This window comes from Symphodus melops (genome assembly GCF_947650265.1).
Source record: "Symphodus melops genome assembly, chromosome: 14".
NCBI lineage: Eukaryota > Metazoa > Chordata > Actinopteri > Labriformes > Labridae > Symphodus > Symphodus melops.
In genome coordinates, this window is record NC_136704.1 from 5,587,432 (window position 1) to 5,605,229 (window position 17,798).

The following is a 17,798-nucleotide window of genomic DNA, read 5'->3' on the forward strand; positions in this document are numbered from 1 at the left end:
GGTTTCTCAAGTAAATAAAGGGCAAGCTGCTGTCACAAGCTCTTCAATTTAATGATGAGTTGACTTTAAACTGAACTGTGTGAATGCTGTTTATGTACAGCAGCAGCGAGTAAATGCAGGACTACCGTCACAGTGTTGCTCTAGCTAACGTAAGCTCTAAAACTTGGAGAATTTGTGAACTCTCTCACGAGAGTTAACAAATCTTTTCAAGATTCTTTTTGTGAAGAAGATGAGTATGTCCAAACATGAGTACAATTTCCTTTTTAATGAGAACGTTTATTACGTTTAACTAACAGTAATTATTTAATACTGAACAGTTTACGGTTCTGAATGACAAAGTGTGTCCAAGTTGTTTTCACAATGCTGAATAACTTTTTTGGCTCCATAACATTGAACATTAAGTTTTGATAAAGAAGTGAGTACTGTGTGTTGCCTGTCCGCTCTCTCTCTCTCTGTGACAAACAAACAACTTTGTGTGTCCGTGTGTTTGTGCGTGTGTATAAATGTGGCATGATATGGTTCTCAGTATTACTTTGTCCAGCTGTGTTGTTCCTGGTCAGGGAGGTGTGTGTGTGTGTGTGTGTGTGTGTGTGTGTTTGACTCTCAGGCTACTTTGTGGACGCTCTGCTTGTATTTGTGGTTTTGTCTGCCATAACTGCTAAACCCACTGTCAGTGCTTTGGTTAATTTAAAATCTATGCATAAAAAAATATCAAAACTTAAAATGACTGTAATGTTGCAGGCCTTGAGATATTGTATGTTATGTTAATGTGTACAGCCTCGAACACACTGCTGTGAGGACAGACTGTCTCCCATTCACTTCAATGATTACGTCGTTAACTGCTCTCCAGTAAAGTTCTTCCTTTCACGGACACTTGAAGTTGTGGATCCAGTGATCACAAGCAGACATGGACCAGTCAGATAATCGAGGGGCGAGTCCAGTGTACATACTGAGGATGCATCGAACAACAAAAGGTGCAAAGCTGACCTTGATGGTTTAGGAAAATGCTGTACTGTACAATGGATCACTCTGCTGCAACCCTCAGTTATAATGTTTACTGTAGTCTTTGATATTTATCTATTGGAAAGGTCAAATATATTTCTAGAGAGGAATTTGGATTTTATGCAAAATGTTGATCGTTTTTTTCCTGTAATTAAAAGCAATAAATATTTTAAAAATTAAGTGATTTTTTTTCCTGCCTTGATTACTACTTTTTAGAAAAGATTTTTCAGCTTGTGCCACATAATACGCTTCTGGACTTGACGTGAGTTAAAGTGATGATCAGGTGCTTACTTTGCTTGAGATAACACAAAAGGAAATCATTTAGGAGACGGTTTACTTGATTTGACGTTTTTCATATCTATAAAACTTATGCTGTAAGGTCTGACATGAATTTGAAAGTGACAGAGTGACAGTCAATTGTTCTCAACTGGTCTAGCCTCAGGGCCCAGCACCAACTCCTTAATGAGAAACTGCGACCCAAATTGAGGATATTTTTGAACCTATGAGATGCATTTCCTGAATAGTGCAGTTAGAACCTCAAACAGTAACAGAACAAATGTTTTTAAAATGCTTCACAGACTTTGGGACAATATTCATTTCTGGGCACATTTTAGCCACCCACTGAAATAAACTCTGTGACCCAATTGTGGGTCCCGACCCACTAGTTGAGAACCACTGCATGGACAGGCCAGTGTGCATCTATGGGACATTGGTGAAAGCAGACACTGTGTGTACTGACAGACATACCTTGAGTCATGCCTTTATTTGTTTTTATGCACACGCGCAGGAATCTGCAGTCTATGGGGAACGAAAAGAGCAAAACAACTCCAATATAAACACAGAATGATGTGATTGTTATTGACGAGTGAGATATTTCAGATACATTATTGAAACTTGTTTCAATATGATCATGTTCCACTTCACATCAAACCATGAGCCTGATGAGAGCAGATTATCGGCTTCAGTGTCTAATTCACCTGTAATCAGCTCGCCTCATAAACTGATGGTTTTTTTTTTTTAAAAACATTTTATTAAGGTATTATAAGTTGCATTAACATATACACAAAATACATGTATAGAAAATATATAAGATGATAAATACTTTGATTTAATAGAAAACAATTGCATTTTTCTAGAAGCAGCTTACCTTTAACTGATAACACAAAGCTACTTTGTTCACAACCAGAAATCTAAAAACAAACAGTCACACTCATCTTCTTACAAAGTCACCATGTCTGTTTTCAGTATCTATGTTTTTAGTGTTTCACCTGGCCGCAGAATCTGGAATGTGCTGTGTTTGTTTTTGAAATGATTAACTCCTATTGTTCTGCAGAGACTCGATAAGACTCTTGTTGTACTCATCGACCTGTTGGAAGACGTTCTTGGAGACAGAGTCGTAGTCGCTTTCCTGAGATTTAGAGATGATGACTGATTGCTGCAGTTCAGGAAAGATCACGGCTGTGGACTTCAGTTTTTAACCAATCAAATGAGTGACTAATAAAAAGATAAAGAAGGATACACTCTTTCATGACAAAGTTGTTCTGCTCCAGGTGTTGCCATTTCCTCTCAAGGTTAGCCAGCTGAACACAAAAACAAATAAACATTCACTATGAGCAAAAATGTCTCATGTTATCAAAAGCCTCAACCAATTCAACAAAAGCAGTTTTTTTTTTTATTATTGGACAAAAAAGGGTGACTGCAGTGCCACCAAAACTAAGATATTTATCTTTAATTGGAAGAATTGTGTGCATTAGATACAAAGCAGAATCTATAATCTGGAGTGAAAAAATCAATAAATCTTTTTCGGTTCTTATCAGTGCAGAACAGCATCTATCGATTTTTCCATACATACTGTAATTCATTACAGTAAAATCCACAAACCTGAGTGTGAGTCTCGTTTTCTTGTAGTTTGGTCTTCAGTTCTTCATATTTCTGGTTGATGTCATCCAGCAGCTGTTTGAAAGACTCCTGTCGCTGAGACAGTGACACTCGCTCCTCCTGCAGTCTCTGAAACAGAACACGGTACGCTCAGGTCACTGCTGAGCTCTTTTAGCTGACATGACACAGTTTGAATATTTGTGTTTTACAAAGTCAAAGTTATGAAAGATCCACAGTGTAAAAAGTACACAGCTGTGTATAACAGGTCTATTTCTAAGGGCTCACTCACACGAGACAACCTGTAGCGGGCCCAAGCACGCTACACGTCCTGGGCACTGGCACGCTTGGAAGGTGAGTTTCAGAACGGTACAGTTCATGCACAAGCAAAAGCACGGACACACAACTGGCTCTATGGTATTCTGGCTCTATTTTGACTAAAATGAACCAACAAGTCATGTTCGATGTGCCGTTCTTCGATAAGCAGACATGGACTCAACCGCGAGCCCGTTTTTATTTTTTCATGTCTTCCTGTCTTGTAAACCAAAAACACTTTACAATTACGTAAAAACATGTTAGCATGTTAAAGACTCAGGCCTGGTTAGTCCTGGGTCCTGGGTGGAGGCCAGAGGGGGAATGGGGGGGGGAGACAACTTTGCTAGAGTGAGTGCGCCCTAATACTGCAGCATGTCTCTGCAGTGAAACCTCAGTTACCTTTTTTTTCTCCTCTGCCTCGCGCCTCAGAGTGTCCAGGTCCCTGTAGGTGTGCAGCTCAGTCTCCATGGTGCTGATTCGCTCCTTTAGGGTGCTGAGCTCACCTGAGATCTTCCCCTCTAACTGCTGCATCTTCTCCAGGTCCTGCTGCAGATGCAGCGACTCTGCATGGAGGTTCGTCACCAAACAGAGGAGTAGTAATTTTTGCTTGTGTTAGGTTACTTGTGTGTGTGTGTGTGTTTGTGCTCGCATATGTTTGTATGTTTTGATCTGATGCTTACCAGATGTTAATCCTCTGGCAGTGCTCTCTGACTGAACCACCTCTGTCTCCTTGCTCACCAGCACTTCCTGCATGTCCTTCAGCTCATTAGCTGTGACTCGATCCACCTGCTTTAGCCGCACCATGTTCTACACACACATGAACACACACAAATGCACTTAGTCCTCTCTAGCGCACTATCTCTAATGTCCCTCTTTTCTTTCCTTCTTCTTACCCGGCTGCAGTGTTCCAGCAGGGAGACGATGTCCTCCTGACATTGTTTTATCTTCTCCTGCTCCATGGCCCAAGTTTCCTCAAACGTCCCCAGGTACCCTGAAACAGAGACGCAATTTAAGTCAGCTGCTGATATTTGATTTCAATTTGATAAAAACTCTGACGTTCATGCAATTTAGAGACTTTGGTGACCCCTGCTGGTAATGGAAGGGAAAACCATGCAAAGCACATGGTACTGCAAGGCCCTAAAGTTCAACTCACCATCAATTTCCTCCTCCTTTTTCTTCATCTCCTTGTATTTCTGCTGACATTCCCCTTGTAAACAGAGAGATGAATAGATTATACGTTTGGGTGCATGTGTTTGGTAGGACGTCTCAAATCCAAAAAAAAATGACTCCAGTGGAATCTCTGGTGATCTCGGGTTTTTTATGACAGCTAATATCTTTGTGTTTTGGTTCGAACGGCAGATGTCAGGGAGAACAACTTGTGACTGGGCTTTTGAAAAGTTCAAAGCGGCCATCAGTTATTACCCTGTGCTTCCTCTGAGTCCTGCTCCAGCTGACGGATCTCCTCTGAGATCTGTGTGGTCCTTTCTCTGATCTCTGTCAGCCTGAAAAAAAAAAACACACACACACACACACACACACACACACACACACACACACACACACACACATCGTTACAGGGACACTGCACTTTCAAACTCAGATGCCATGGATATAAGATTAATTAAACAACAAGTTTTACTTGTACAGCACCAATTCATAACAAACGTAATGTCTAAGACACTTCACAAAAGAGCAGGTCAAAGACGGTATCTCATTATCTTCAAGGACGGTGAACGAAGTGAAATTACAGGATCATGTGACCGAGCAGCTCGACAACAAAACAGGAATACATACTGTCTGTCCATGCTGGCAATTTCCTGATTGTCCTCCTTCACCTGGGAGATAAAACAGCAGCCTTAATCATGCGTTTGTTTTCGAGTTGGAAAAAAATGATATTTAAAAAAAAAAAAAAAAAAAAACTCACCATGACTTATTTACCCAACAAAGAAACATTTTGCTGATTGTTGCCAGTTTGAAAGTGTAAATCCCCTCGTCTTGATATGGTATTAACCTTTTTATAGAGACATTAAGGTTGAAACTGAACTCGACTGTTTGGTCAGTAAGGTTGGGCTGCAGCTTTGTGAGGACCTGCACAAAGTCAGAGCTCATCGTCGTCTAATGTTTAGCAGCTTGACTGGACACAGAAAAACATCAAACCCAATGCCCTAAGTGTGCTTACAGAGAGATAAAGAAATATGTGGTACGCTAAAAAGTTGTCTCTGGAGGCCAGAAAAGAAAGGAGGCACTGGACTTTAAAGAAATCTTTAAAAGCTGATCAGAGCAGGGCAGAGGAGCGACGCTGATACTACTGATCCAACACACGTGGATTGATAGTATTTGATGACACCTGTGAAGGTGGGCCTGCCTGTATTATCCACTTCTCACACTGATTATTCAAGAACACTAATCTGAAGACCTCTACGCTCCCTCGCTCTTTAAATAAGCACTCTAATATAGAAGTTAAGAGAAGTTACTTTAATTATTATATTTAAGTTGATCAGTTTCTGCAGCGTGCACCTCAAACTTCTGTAAAACTGAAATTTAAGATTCAATCAAGATTTCCATGGGGAGAACTAAACGTTGTATAACGGAGCTTCTGCTGCTCCTGGCATGTTGTCTCTGTCAGGTTTGAACTTGAGGCTGGTTGTGGGGCTCACCTGTTTTAATAATCTCTCCCGCTCCTCCTGCGGGGAGCCCTGGCTCTTGTGCTCAGCCTCCATGGCGTCACGCTTCGCCTCCAGCGCTGACAGAGTGTCGTGCAGTCGAACCACTTCCTGCTTTATGTGTGAGTGGGACAGCTCCTGCACACAGAGTACAGACACAGAGAGCAGAGTTAAACTGGTTTTCAAATGTGTACAAAGTCAGAAAATTCACACTACTACTTCCAATACTACTCATTTGAATTGTCTTAAATAACTATTTTTCTTAATCAGTTAATCCATTTTTTCATCCATTTATCTTTTTTTTTAAGTACCGTACTTTGTAAACCCCAGGGGGAAAGTTTATTTGAATGTTATTTTAGGGACATGTTTCTCACACACATGCACAAGAGAGAAGTCAGAGTGGGGCTTCTACACACTGCTACACAGGGAGCGCACCAGAGCAGCTTAAGGATTCAGTGCTTTGCTCAAGGGCACCTCAGCAGTGCGAGGGGACGCCCTGGCACCTCTCCAGCTACCACAATAACTTCCGTATTTTGGTCCGCACTGGGACTGGTGACCCTCCGGTTCCCAACCCGAGTCTCTACAGACTGAGCTACGGCCGCCTCAGCTTCAGGAAGTGCCAATGATTTACTAAATGTAAGGTTCCATTTCCTCCTCTCTAAACCCCGACTCACTGCTTCGTAGTCCTCCTTCCTGGTTATCAGAATGTCCAGCTCCTCCTGATGAACAGCGAGCTCCTGCAAAACAAAAGCAAACAAAGAGGCAGATAAACATTTATGGAGCACAGTCAGGATTAGTAGTTCACTGCAGAATGAACATTATCAGTATTATTATTATTATTGTTATTGTGGTGCCATGGAAACATTTAACATTTATAACAGGCTGAATCTGTGATCTCACTACATGCTTATCCATTATATGTCTGTATTTCCTCCTCTGAGCAGGTAGCATGAATCAAACTATACCCATGGAATTAATCCCCCCCCCACAGGTGTACGTTGATAAAATCCAAAGAGAATAAGCCCACAGGTCTTTGTACCAACTGTCTAATAAGTGTTAGTCATGATTCAAGTACATATGGTCAAATCAACTGTTGACCACATCAGCAAACGTAAATCCTCGTGCAGCCCCTATGGCGCCCACCTGTAGCAGCTCCTCATTGGCTGTTGTCATGGAGATGTACTTTTCTTGTTTTGCGGCCGGCATTGCCTGGACGACCTCGTCAGCGACCTTCCGCTCCCTCCTGATCTCCTCTTCAATCGCCCTGATAGCTTCCTCTCTCCTGCAGAGAGAAAAAAAAAAAGATTTTTGTTTCACTTTAAAAAGCAGAAGAACGAGGCGGCATTCAAGGAGGCCATCAAGAACCTGACACATGTCAGACAGAGGATGCAAGGACGCAGAGAAGGAGAGGTGAGGTGTGTCTGTCTGCCTTTCTTCCTTTCCATGAGTCCTTCTTCATCCTCTTTACTTCCCACCTTTTCTCACTTAGCTTTATATCCTTCCATCTCGACCCCCTCTTTACATCCTTCAGTCTTTCCTCCCCAACTTCTTGGCCTTATATGCTCCGATTCTTCAGACTGGGATTACTCACTCTCTAAAACCAGATTATGTAACACAGGAAAACAACTGGTCCTTAATCCCATTCATTCATTTGTTGCAAAACTTAAATTCCTCTAATAAGGTGTTTTCAGCAAACGCTCTCAGGAGAGTTGGAACCAAATCAAGGTGGTAATAAAGTCTCTCCTCATGTGCCATAAATGTTGAGCTGACGGTGACAGTATGCGTCAGGTTTTATGACGTGGAACAAAGGTCAGTGTGAGCAGACTGCATCACGCTGTCAGGTGACTTTAAGTTCAGCTGAGCGCCGGTACAAGTACAGGTAAGTGTCTTTGGATATTCTTAAGATATATTGACAGAATAAGATGAAGGTGTCTGATCCTAACAGTGTTTCCTTATTAGTCAGACCGACATGGATTCATACAAAGGAACAGCTTCTTCTGGATGATAGTTTGGATAAGTTCATCAAGCTTTAGTCAAAGGTTTTTTTTCTCTGGATTTGTTGATTTAAGAGAATTAGGACACTCTCCTGTGCAGCTGTGTGTGTTGCTGGAGGTTGAGGCATGACTTCAGATCTGTTCTGTGAAATGTTACAAAGCAACAGACACAAACAACAGACTTTGAAGTCATGTATATTATACTACATATCATGTCACAGTAATATTGAGGGATGATGATAGACTCTACTGTCCTCTGAAGGAAAGCTTCAACCATCAGATGAACAGAAACACTCGGGAAGTGTACACTGTGTTCATACTGCACCTTCCTGTTCACAGACATATTATACATAGCAGGAATTAATCAAGCGACTAAGTGAAGCTAACAAATGCCAGCAGCTTGTATTCATAGTTAGAGGATAGAGTTAGTGTGAATGACGTCTCTCTTGGTCAGCAGACTGCATGTCAGTATTTGCACTATAATATATTCATGAGTGACTTTATATTGAAATAATCAAATCCTGCAGACCCACCAGGCACAACAGAGCACGCTCAGTTTGGTCACCCTGAGGTGCAGAACTGAGCGTCACAGGAAGTCCTTTCTCTTGGATTGTTGTTTAATGGAGAATAAAGCACAACCATTACACCTGAATGCACCACAGTTGTATGTCCTCATATTTATTGATGAAGACGCTCAAACTCATTTTGCACACTCAATGTTATTTACATTTTAACATTGAAAATGAAAGGAGTACTTTTGTTGTCTTGTTTTTATGATCTTTAAATGTTTGTTCAGTTTTGTGTCTTGACTGACACCTCCTGAAGTACCGATCATTATTATCTTACACTGGAGCTACAGCAGCTATATTAACAACACAAAGAAGTACTGTATCCAGTGATGAGGGTTACTTTAAACCACGACATGCACACTGGAGCTAGAAAGCAGAAACAGGAGGAGTCTTTCCTTTGACTTTAGAACGGTGCGTCCTCATCAGAAAGAAAAGTGATCTGTGGTTGAGTGTGGTTGGAAATATTTTCTGTTGACCGTCGTCATTGACAGTCTCACTATAATCATCATTGTCTTTGGACCTTTTGTTTTTCCCTTTTTTGTATAATAAATCTACAATCTGGACTTTTGGAAGTTTTATAGGAACGAGTCACGGATACCAACTCACTTAGCCACTGTGGCATTTAGCACTCTCAAGCCGCCACAATAAGGAGAAGTCTATCCCACTGTTTGCACAGGAACACGGATATCTTAAGCCTCTGAAATAAAGTGGATGACTTATTATTTTTCCCAGCAAAGAATAGATTACCCAGAGTTCTTTTCTGTTTGTCTTTTAGGTGAGGATAATGGAAAGGTGCTGGCAACCTCTTCTTCTACTGTTGCTGACTGCAGTAGCAACTTGCAGTGGATGGAACAATGGAAGTCTCGCTGCAGTTATGAATGAAGACACCATGGTAAATGTTTTTTATTACCTTTTAATTGAGCGATCAAAAAGTGAAAATAGAGATTTTTGAAATACACTCAGATCTAAAGCCAGGTCCTCTGGGATTTTTAAAAAATGTTCCTCTTGTAATAGCAGTCTATCTTTACAAACATTACTCACCAGCAGGTGAAGAAATTGACCAACAACCTTCTTCAAGTCATCCCAGACAGCAGCAACAGTTCCACTGTTACTAAACTGTTGATTGAGGGGGGTCTCATCACCCTGAATGACACTGACAGACTGGCCCTGGCCAGTTATCCCACACTGGAAGAGCTCCAGCTGGTTGGTAACAGAGTGACCAGTATACCAGCACAGTACTTCTCTGTGGTACCACACCTCAAAGTGCTGTCACTGACCGGGAACAAGATCAGCAGGTACCACGAGCAGCATCACACCAGCACTGCTTTACCTGAACAGCTTATTCCAATTCTGCCGCTGTGTCTTCCTGCAGCCTGGACGCACACTGTTTTTCTGGTCTAGATGTCCTGACAGAGCTCGACCTGTCCAACAACCTGCTGACAAGTCTCCATTCACAGCTATTCAGGGAGCTCAATAATCTGCAGGTAAACATCCATTCTACTTTGTTCAATTCCTACAGTTTTTTTTTCTTCACTAATTCATGAGAGAACTTTTGTAACCGTGTGATAGGACTGTAAATGTTGCTATGAAATCCCACTCGACGCTCATGCCTTATTATTTGTAACTTTTCTCGTTATTATTCGTCATATATAGTCTGTACATACAGTGCACTTAGTTTAAATGACTTAATCAGCATGTAGCTACACATTTTATTCACTAGAGAGAATTCCAACATGGCGTCGTTTTCTCCACAAATACTTTCCTTGTTGTTGTCGAAGAGTTTCACAACTCAGCTCATAAATCGAGTTTGCATATGAAATCCTAAATCACCCGTGAGGTGTTGAGAGGTAAATTCAGCCGAGGGGAGAAAGGTCATACACTTTTACAAACACTGATTCGGATTTCACCTTTCAAATATTAACAGGTATTTTATCTTTCTAATTAAATTCAAATCCCAAATGACATCCAACAGCTCTACAGCGTATTACACAGAACATACAGAACAAGTTAAGACATTTATAAAAAGACTTGTGGTTTCTGTCTTTATCATTGCACCAGGTTTGTTTTAATCATCTTATGTTATAATAAACCTGTCAGTTTCCTTAATAAAGCTAACTGTTGTGAGCTATCATCAACTTCTTAACCTGAGCCGCTGTGGTCCTGTCAGGTGCTGAACTTACAGGGAAACCCCTGGAACTGCTCCTGCCCGCTACTGAGCTCCATTCAAGAGGTCCAAACAGCGGGAGTCTCTATAGGTGATCACTGGATTTTTCTTTTTAATCGCATCAAATAAATGTACGAAGATGGGCACTGTGACTGATGCGTCCAAGTTAGCAGGGTGCTCATACAGACGTGAAAACATACAGCTGAACTTCACTGTGAATGCTCAGACAGATTTCTTGATGTGATGTCAGGGTACGATGGGGGAGCACGTGTCCTCTGTGCTTTTCCAGAAAAGAAGGCTGGAAGGGATTTATTCGAGGCCATAGCTGAGTGTTATCCATCACCGACAACCACCTTCCCCTCTGACCCACAAAAACCACCGACACCCGCCACTGTGATTAAAACCTGGGGCTCATCCACGATGCTGAAAACCACATCAGACCAGAAGAGCACCAACAAAGGTAAGGCCTGTATTTGTCTTCCCCTCATCTCCTGTTGTAGGAGAGTAAACAGAACATGAACCTCTTCTCTCCTCCCTCTCTTTGCACACGACCTCGACCAGGACCGACGCCTGCGTCTGGCAACACGTGGAAGTTCACAGCGTGTGTTGCAACTCTGGCACTGTGCACATGCGTGATCATCCTGTGTGCTATAAAGGGGCCTTCCTGGTACAAGCTCTTCCATAACTACCGTCATCAGCGGCTGCACAGCACAGAGGAGGAGGAGGGAGACAACGTGTCGACAGTTTCCTCAAAGACGGGGAGGTTCCTCAGCCAGCAGACGTTCACCTTCCAGCGAGAGAACAGGCAGACGGAGGAGGAGGAGGAAGAGGATGGGTATATTGAGGATCCGTACATCAAAGGGGGAGAGTGACTTTTAGGAGATGATACTCGAGCAGAGAAATTAAGAAACAAATAGCTGGTGGTGAACGCGAGACAAGATAAGGAGGAAAATCTCCCCAGCAAAAGAGCACCTGTGATTTGTCCTCAATGGGGGCTGTTGTGTGGTGCTAAAAGATTAATTCCCCTTCATAAATGTGGCTTACTATTTATTTTCAAAGTACTGGTTGAGTTTTATCATCCTTGGGGTGACTTGCTCTGTTTTTTTCTGACTGTAAGATATCATGAAGCTGTGCTGTGTTCATGTTTGACATTACTCACCATGCTGTGCTCAACATGTTCAGTACAGACTGGAACTTTTGAGATGTTTCTAGACTGAACAGGAGCGTCTCCAGCTGATGACTAAAACATCAACTGCATACAAGTCTGTACTTCCTGCAAAGATACCATTTTACTGAGGTGCACGTGGCCTAAACAAGCCGCTACACAGCTGTACACATCATTGAGTTTAGATAGTTCAGCTGCACTTAGTGTTCAATAGTGTAGAAATCCTGCATGTAGAACGTCTGTGGACAAAGATCAAGAGTATGGAATAGCTTGTGAAGAAGTGACTTCAAACGATGTATGGCATGCTGTCCTGCTCACCGTTGGGCTCAGCTGTTTATGTTTTTAAGATTTCTTCTGTTCAGTCAATCTTCTGTCAGCTGAGACGCGTGGTGACACAGCTCATCTCCCTCCTAGTGATTTACAGAGGCTGATAAACACATTCATGACGTCTCACTTGTATGTGGGTTTTCCATCCATCCATCGCCTGCAGCTGGTTTAAAATGCGGCTGCTCACCTCCAAAAAAACCCGCCCAACAGGTCTGAAGTTTGAATTGTGTTGTTGGCTTTTAAAGCAGTTTATGATTTGACCTCACTGAAGTAAACGGCTCTATTTTCATGCTCCAGTTAGAACACCAATCACTTCTTCTCTTTTGAGATGAGAATGTTTTATAGCAACAGATTCGACCTTAATTGTTCATATTATTCAAAGACGTGTGATGCATTCTTGTTTCCCGTTTCATCGTTTTACTCTAAAAAGCACTGTGGTCCACTTTGGTTGTTTTAAACGTGCTGAAAAAATAAGTTGATCTGACTTGACATAAAGCGTTTGAACACACAATCACACAAACTCACTAACTGACTGGAACAAATATCAGCACTCCAACAGCTTTATGAGTCGGGTTTCCATGGATACATAAGCACCGCTGCACGCAGGACTCATGTCACCTTGTGTGATTAAAAAAGAATGTCCCCAGCAGGGTTGGACAGCACTCTGGGACAACACTCTGCAGTGGTTGTAGAGGAGGGGGGGGGGGGGGGGGTTACCATGAGCTGCGTTTTTTTTTATTTTATTTTTAACTTACCTTTTTTATTGTTATTGCCCCTTTTTTTTCTTGTAAAAAATGTCTTTGCATTTGTGTGTTAAGTACAAAATCAACAACTGATCACAAAAAAGACTGCAGTAATGATACCTAAGTCAATAACTGGAAATCTGGATGATGAGACGGCATCGTACCAGGAATAAGTTCCCTTAAAGTGTCTCATGTAAAAGTTCATGAAAGAGTCTGGTAATGTTTTCCAGGCGAGCCTTCCTTTTTCAAACGCTACATTTCGTTTGACGTGTGATGCTTCAAACCTCGTTACGATCGACCAATAATGCTGCAGAGAAACTCTGACCTTATCCCCATTTGGCACGAATGTTTTTTCTTCCTTTTTCATGAAGGGTTATTTTGACTGATACATTGATTGATATACATATAAAATAGTTCAATGGATAACTCATTCAAGTGACAGGATTTATCTGCATGTAATCATGCGTCATTAATCTCAAGTCAAAGATAAGAGTTTGAGAGAAAACAAATCATGGTACTCACTCTCTCCTCTCAGTGAAGATGCTATCAATGCTTTCATCCTCGTGGTCATTCTGGGCTTTTAACTGAGAAGAGGAGAAGGAAGGAAAGTTTGATCATTCTCTTTTTATTTGCTTTAAGAAGCAGACGAGTCTGTTCACTTAAAACCAGCGTAATGACTCAAACCGTAAAGAAGAAATCAGGTAGGAGGTCACTTTACATGATGTACTTACTATGTTATAGTCATTGATCATTTCCTCCATCTCTGTGTTGGTGTTGAGCTTGTCCACCAGCTGAAAAGAAAAAAAGCAGAGAACATAAACAAACTCATCAGGAGGACTGCTCATCTGCGACAGCTTAATGTAAACCAGACTTTAAAACACAGGCGTTCATGCACTCTGATACTAACATCATGTTTAATGTAAATTGTTTTTTTAACTGTTAAGTAAACTATCTTAACTTCAGGCAAACATCTGCAAAACTGTCTGTAATATGTTTGTGCTTATTTATCTCAGGTTTACAGAAGTGTAAAAGTCTGACAGTTATCTTTCCGTGGCCACTCAGTGAAAATCATCACAGAGAAAAGGGCTCAAACTTGTAGTTCAAAGCTGTTTACCATGTTGTAGTCCGCAAGATGGCCTTGTAAGTCCTTAATCTCATTAGCCAGGCTTTCTGCTCTAAGGAGGGGAAAAAAAGCACAGTTCTTATATCGACTCTGTGAAGATCCTTAAACATTCATGACTCGTCTAAATCTTTGTGTTCTGTTGTTTACTGGTGATGCTTTTCTGCCTACAGGCTGGTTTTCTACGTCTTTGTCACATTTCCTGACTCGAGGACAGAAACTGGTTTTAGCTTGATCTGATAAATGAATGATCATGATGCAGATGTGCATTTGGTGAACCTGTATTTCTATCATATAATCATACAGTGTCTACATTAACTATTGAAAGGTCTACTTACCTCTTCTCATAGGAGAGATAAACAGAGTTCTCTTGGTTGTAGTTGTCGATCTCTTTGTGTAACTTGCTGGTCTCTGTAGTTAACTCGTTGATCTTACTCCTGATTGTAAATGAACAACTTTTAATGCTTACATTCACATGTTTGGCCTGCTGGGAACATTTTCAGCATTGTGCTAATCAACATCAACATGTTTTATAAAGCATTTATGTGATGGCAGAATAGTAGTATGTGTTACCTGAGAAGACCCAGGTAGTAGGACTTATCCAGAATCTGTCTCTGTGGACCTATGGAGGAACATGAGGAGGTGGAAGAGAGGAAAGAAAGAAGGGTGCATTAAAGCATGAAATAGAAACCTCTCTTAAAGTGAAGGCTGTCTTCATAAACATACCTTTCATGCCAGTTTTCATCCCACTGAGCCCCTGTTGGGTCACAGGCCGGTCGGTTACTTTGATTTGTGCTGACAGGATCCCAGGAGTGGCGATGGGGACGCCACCCCTCATACCAGGATGCCCACTCGTACCTGGAACCATCTAAGTAGAACATTTGAGAATAAAATGTCACATCAGCACAAGTCGATTTAATAGAATTAATATTATCGCAGCAAACATCAGAGGAGAATGCTCCTTGACAAATGAAGCTTAAAATTGAGTTAAATTAAGTCAACGCAATTTCATCCATCCATTATCTTTTACTGATATTCCCTTTTGGGTCACGGAGGGGCTGGAGCCAGACACACATTCACACCTACAGGCAATTTAGAGTCCCTAGTTGACCTAATGAGAATGTCTTTGGACTGTGGGAGGAAGACAGGAAACCAGGAACCTCCTCGCTGTGAGGCAACAGCTTTTAACCACTGCACCGCCCTGCAGCCTTAGAGCAAACATTGAAAACCATTATCAGTTTTAATTAAACAAATATGACATTTTTAAATTTAGATCTAACTTTCTGAGACACTTCATCCCAAGAGAAGCACAGATCTGTTCTCATATCTGTTGTTGCACCTGAAGTATAGATATGATCGTCACAGCACAGCTTGTGCGCTTTACTTTATTCTTCAAGTTCACATGTTGGGATGGTATACATGTATGCAGCAGAATAAATGAATCCAAGCTGGAGCTTACCCCAGTTGCAACACGTATAGCTGTAGGAGGAGGTCGGATGGCAGTTGGGGGTCTTCCAGCACCAGGGACCACAGATCCACGGCTTGCTGGGCGGCCCATGCCCGAGGGAGGCCGCTGGCTTGCCATGATTCCTAAAACTAGAGGACAAATTTAAAGTAACAATATCATAGTAGCTCAGTGCTTGGTAGTTTAATGAATGTACCGCTTAACTGGACATTTTATGATTTAGACCCTGGCCTAAAACTCCAACAAGACATTATTTTCTGTCCCTCCATATTAGCTGGTTAAACACAATTTGACTCAGCACAGTGTAAGAATACAAGGGCACAACAAATATATATATACAGCGCAGTGACTCCAAGTTCACCAAAAACAAAATGTAAGGCCCCCAGAACTCTAAAGGGAGAGCAATTTCAGATCATGCACGTGAACATAAATCTTCTCAAGTAACTAATTAATGCAGTATTTCCATTGGTTGAGAGCCTGGTAGTTCTACGTCATGATTTGAATGGGTCTGAGGCCCTCAAACGATGATGCATAAAAAGCCTTTAATACACGAGGGCTACAGATTCATTAAAAACATGCCAACATGTTTGCCCTGATGAAGGTCTTTTTAAGCAGCCTCAGACTTCTTCTGAAGTTGGATCACTCGGAGAGGACTCATTCTTTTCACTCCATCCATCTGCTCTTTGACTCAGTAAAACATCACGTTTTTGTACTTCCAGCTTACAAACAAAAATATGAGACACAGCTAAACACTTGTTAAGTATTTCTGTTCTCGTTTTAAATGTTAGACATCTCTATTATTATTATTATCTATTATTATTATCTCTATCATTGCCCCTGTTCGATGTTCAGATGAGTATGCTAACAGTTAGCTCGTTGCTATGGATACGCTCGTAAACGCCTCCTACCTTTAAACTCAACGCGTTTTGTGTCGTTTCCTCTGTTCTGTCTCTTCTGTTCGATTTATTAGTTTTCCAAAGAGACACTTTTCAGCAATTTAAAAAATAGAAAAAAAACTCAGGGAAAAAAAAGTCAGCAGCTGGAGAGGGTGTTTGCGTTTCCCCAGTAACCGTCTTCCTCTCCTGATTTTAGGCAGAATATACATTTAAAGGCGAGTTGCTGCCCCCACCGGCCAACTGCGGAACTACATGTAAATCACGTCCCATTTATTAACAGGCGAGTTCAACTGTGTTGGGTATTTATCTCTTTCACTTTTTACAAGTTGATTTTACAAAAGTAATGTATCTATCCTTTCCACAAAGGTTACAGAAGGAGCTGTGAAGATGTGGACACTGGTATATATTTAAATCTGACACGATGCATTCTCTTTTACCTTTCTATTCCTGAAGCCTCCACTAGAGGTCAGCATTTGACTTTAGTCCTGTCTGAGCAGAGTATTCGTCGAGATTAAAATCTAACCGTGGTTTATAAATGTGCAATGTTTAGATGAAAAGAAAACTATTGAAATATAGTCATAAGTAAGAAATGTTAAATTTAGGAGCAAGGAAGTGACCTTTTAAGTATAAACATGTATTCTGTAAGAAGAAACAAAGAGACAATTCTGTAAGAAGCAAGCAAGCATGCTTTTCTGACCTCTGAATCATCTCCTTAGCAGAACATATAGAACATTAAAAGAAATTGGTTTAAAGTAAGCCATAAAAAATCTACAATACACTTTGACATATATACCAATATGTCACAGTTCAATGCACTATGGTATTATAAAGTGCATTGTCCTGCTTGTAATGCATTTACTTACTGCTATGAAACATGACCCCTTTAGTTCAGCTGCAGTATTACCATAGTTTAGGAGAGAAAAGTATTTCTAACACGTGGCTCGTCTGTAAACAAAAGCCCAAGTTTGCTCACACAGGTGTTTCAATTCAATTGCTGATTAGACCGTCTCGAGGGGAAACTGTGCTTTCTGACATCACACAGGCTCTCAACAATCCTTTATTCTTGAAAAAAAAGAAGTTTAAATAAAGCTTAAGAAATTAGTTCAGACCAATGAAGACATTGAGTCATCCTGTAAGACCCCTGAAGTGTCTGCAAAAGAACAACATTGACACCAATGAGAGTTTTAGTTCATTTTATTTCATGTTCAACAATCACATCACTAATTAACAAGTAATCACAATAAACACTTTTTTTCCAAACCATAAAATAAAATTGAAATTAATGAAAAAAAATAAGATAAACCACAAAAACAATAAGGAGGTTCTGTAAATGACAAAGTAAGTCTACCAAACACATCCCATTGTTGTTGTCCGAGCATGCTCTGCAGGTACAGTAGGTGTTTGTTAGCTAGTGTTACACTTGCATGTCTGTTGCGAGTGCAGAAAATGAAGCTCTATGACGCTCCTTGGAGAGATTACTGAGGAGCTTTTCTTTATAAC

At 41.0% G+C, this 17,798-nt stretch overlaps 2 protein-coding genes across 3 annotated transcripts; one reads left to right on the top strand and one right to left on the bottom strand.

Moving 5' to 3' along the window:
* Positions 1–2,226: 2,226 nt before the first annotated feature.
* Positions 2,227–17,189, bottom strand: ift74 (intraflagellar transport 74). Of its 2 annotated transcripts, none has more exons than XM_079361031.1 (20): positions 17,162–17,189; positions 15,397–15,533; positions 14,664–14,805; positions 14,511–14,559; positions 14,276–14,374; positions 13,932–13,992; positions 13,549–13,608; positions 13,340–13,401; positions 6,999–7,137; positions 6,530–6,592; positions 5,850–5,993; positions 4,987–5,027; positions 4,615–4,694; positions 4,346–4,399; positions 4,086–4,183; positions 3,873–3,999; positions 3,592–3,755; positions 2,884–3,009; positions 2,522–2,582; positions 2,227–2,430 (listed from the first exon to the last, which is right to left on the bottom strand). In XM_079361031.1, the coding sequence occupies exons 1-20, from the start codon at positions 17,172–17,174 to the stop codon at positions 2,315–2,317; spliced, it is 1,836 nt and encodes a 611-aa protein (XP_079217157.1). In that variant the 5' UTR covers positions 17,175–17,189; the 3' UTR covers positions 2,227–2,314. The 2 variants fall into 2 exon arrangements, with proteins under 2 accessions (XP_079217157.1, XP_079217158.1); XM_079361032.1 differs by lacking the exon at positions 17,162–17,189 and adding an exon at positions 16,736–16,763.
* LOC306835133 (uncharacterized protein) lies at positions 8,719–11,782 on the top strand. Its single transcript, XM_079361562.1, is given in 7 exon segments — positions 8,719–9,310; positions 9,466–9,713; positions 9,791–9,902; positions 10,586–10,673; positions 10,776–11,098; positions 11,102–11,103; positions 11,106–11,782. Coding segments are annotated over 7 exon segments (1,140 nt in total). The 5' UTR covers positions 8,719–9,292; the 3' UTR covers positions 11,455–11,782.
* Positions 17,190–17,798: the final 609 nt, after the last annotated feature.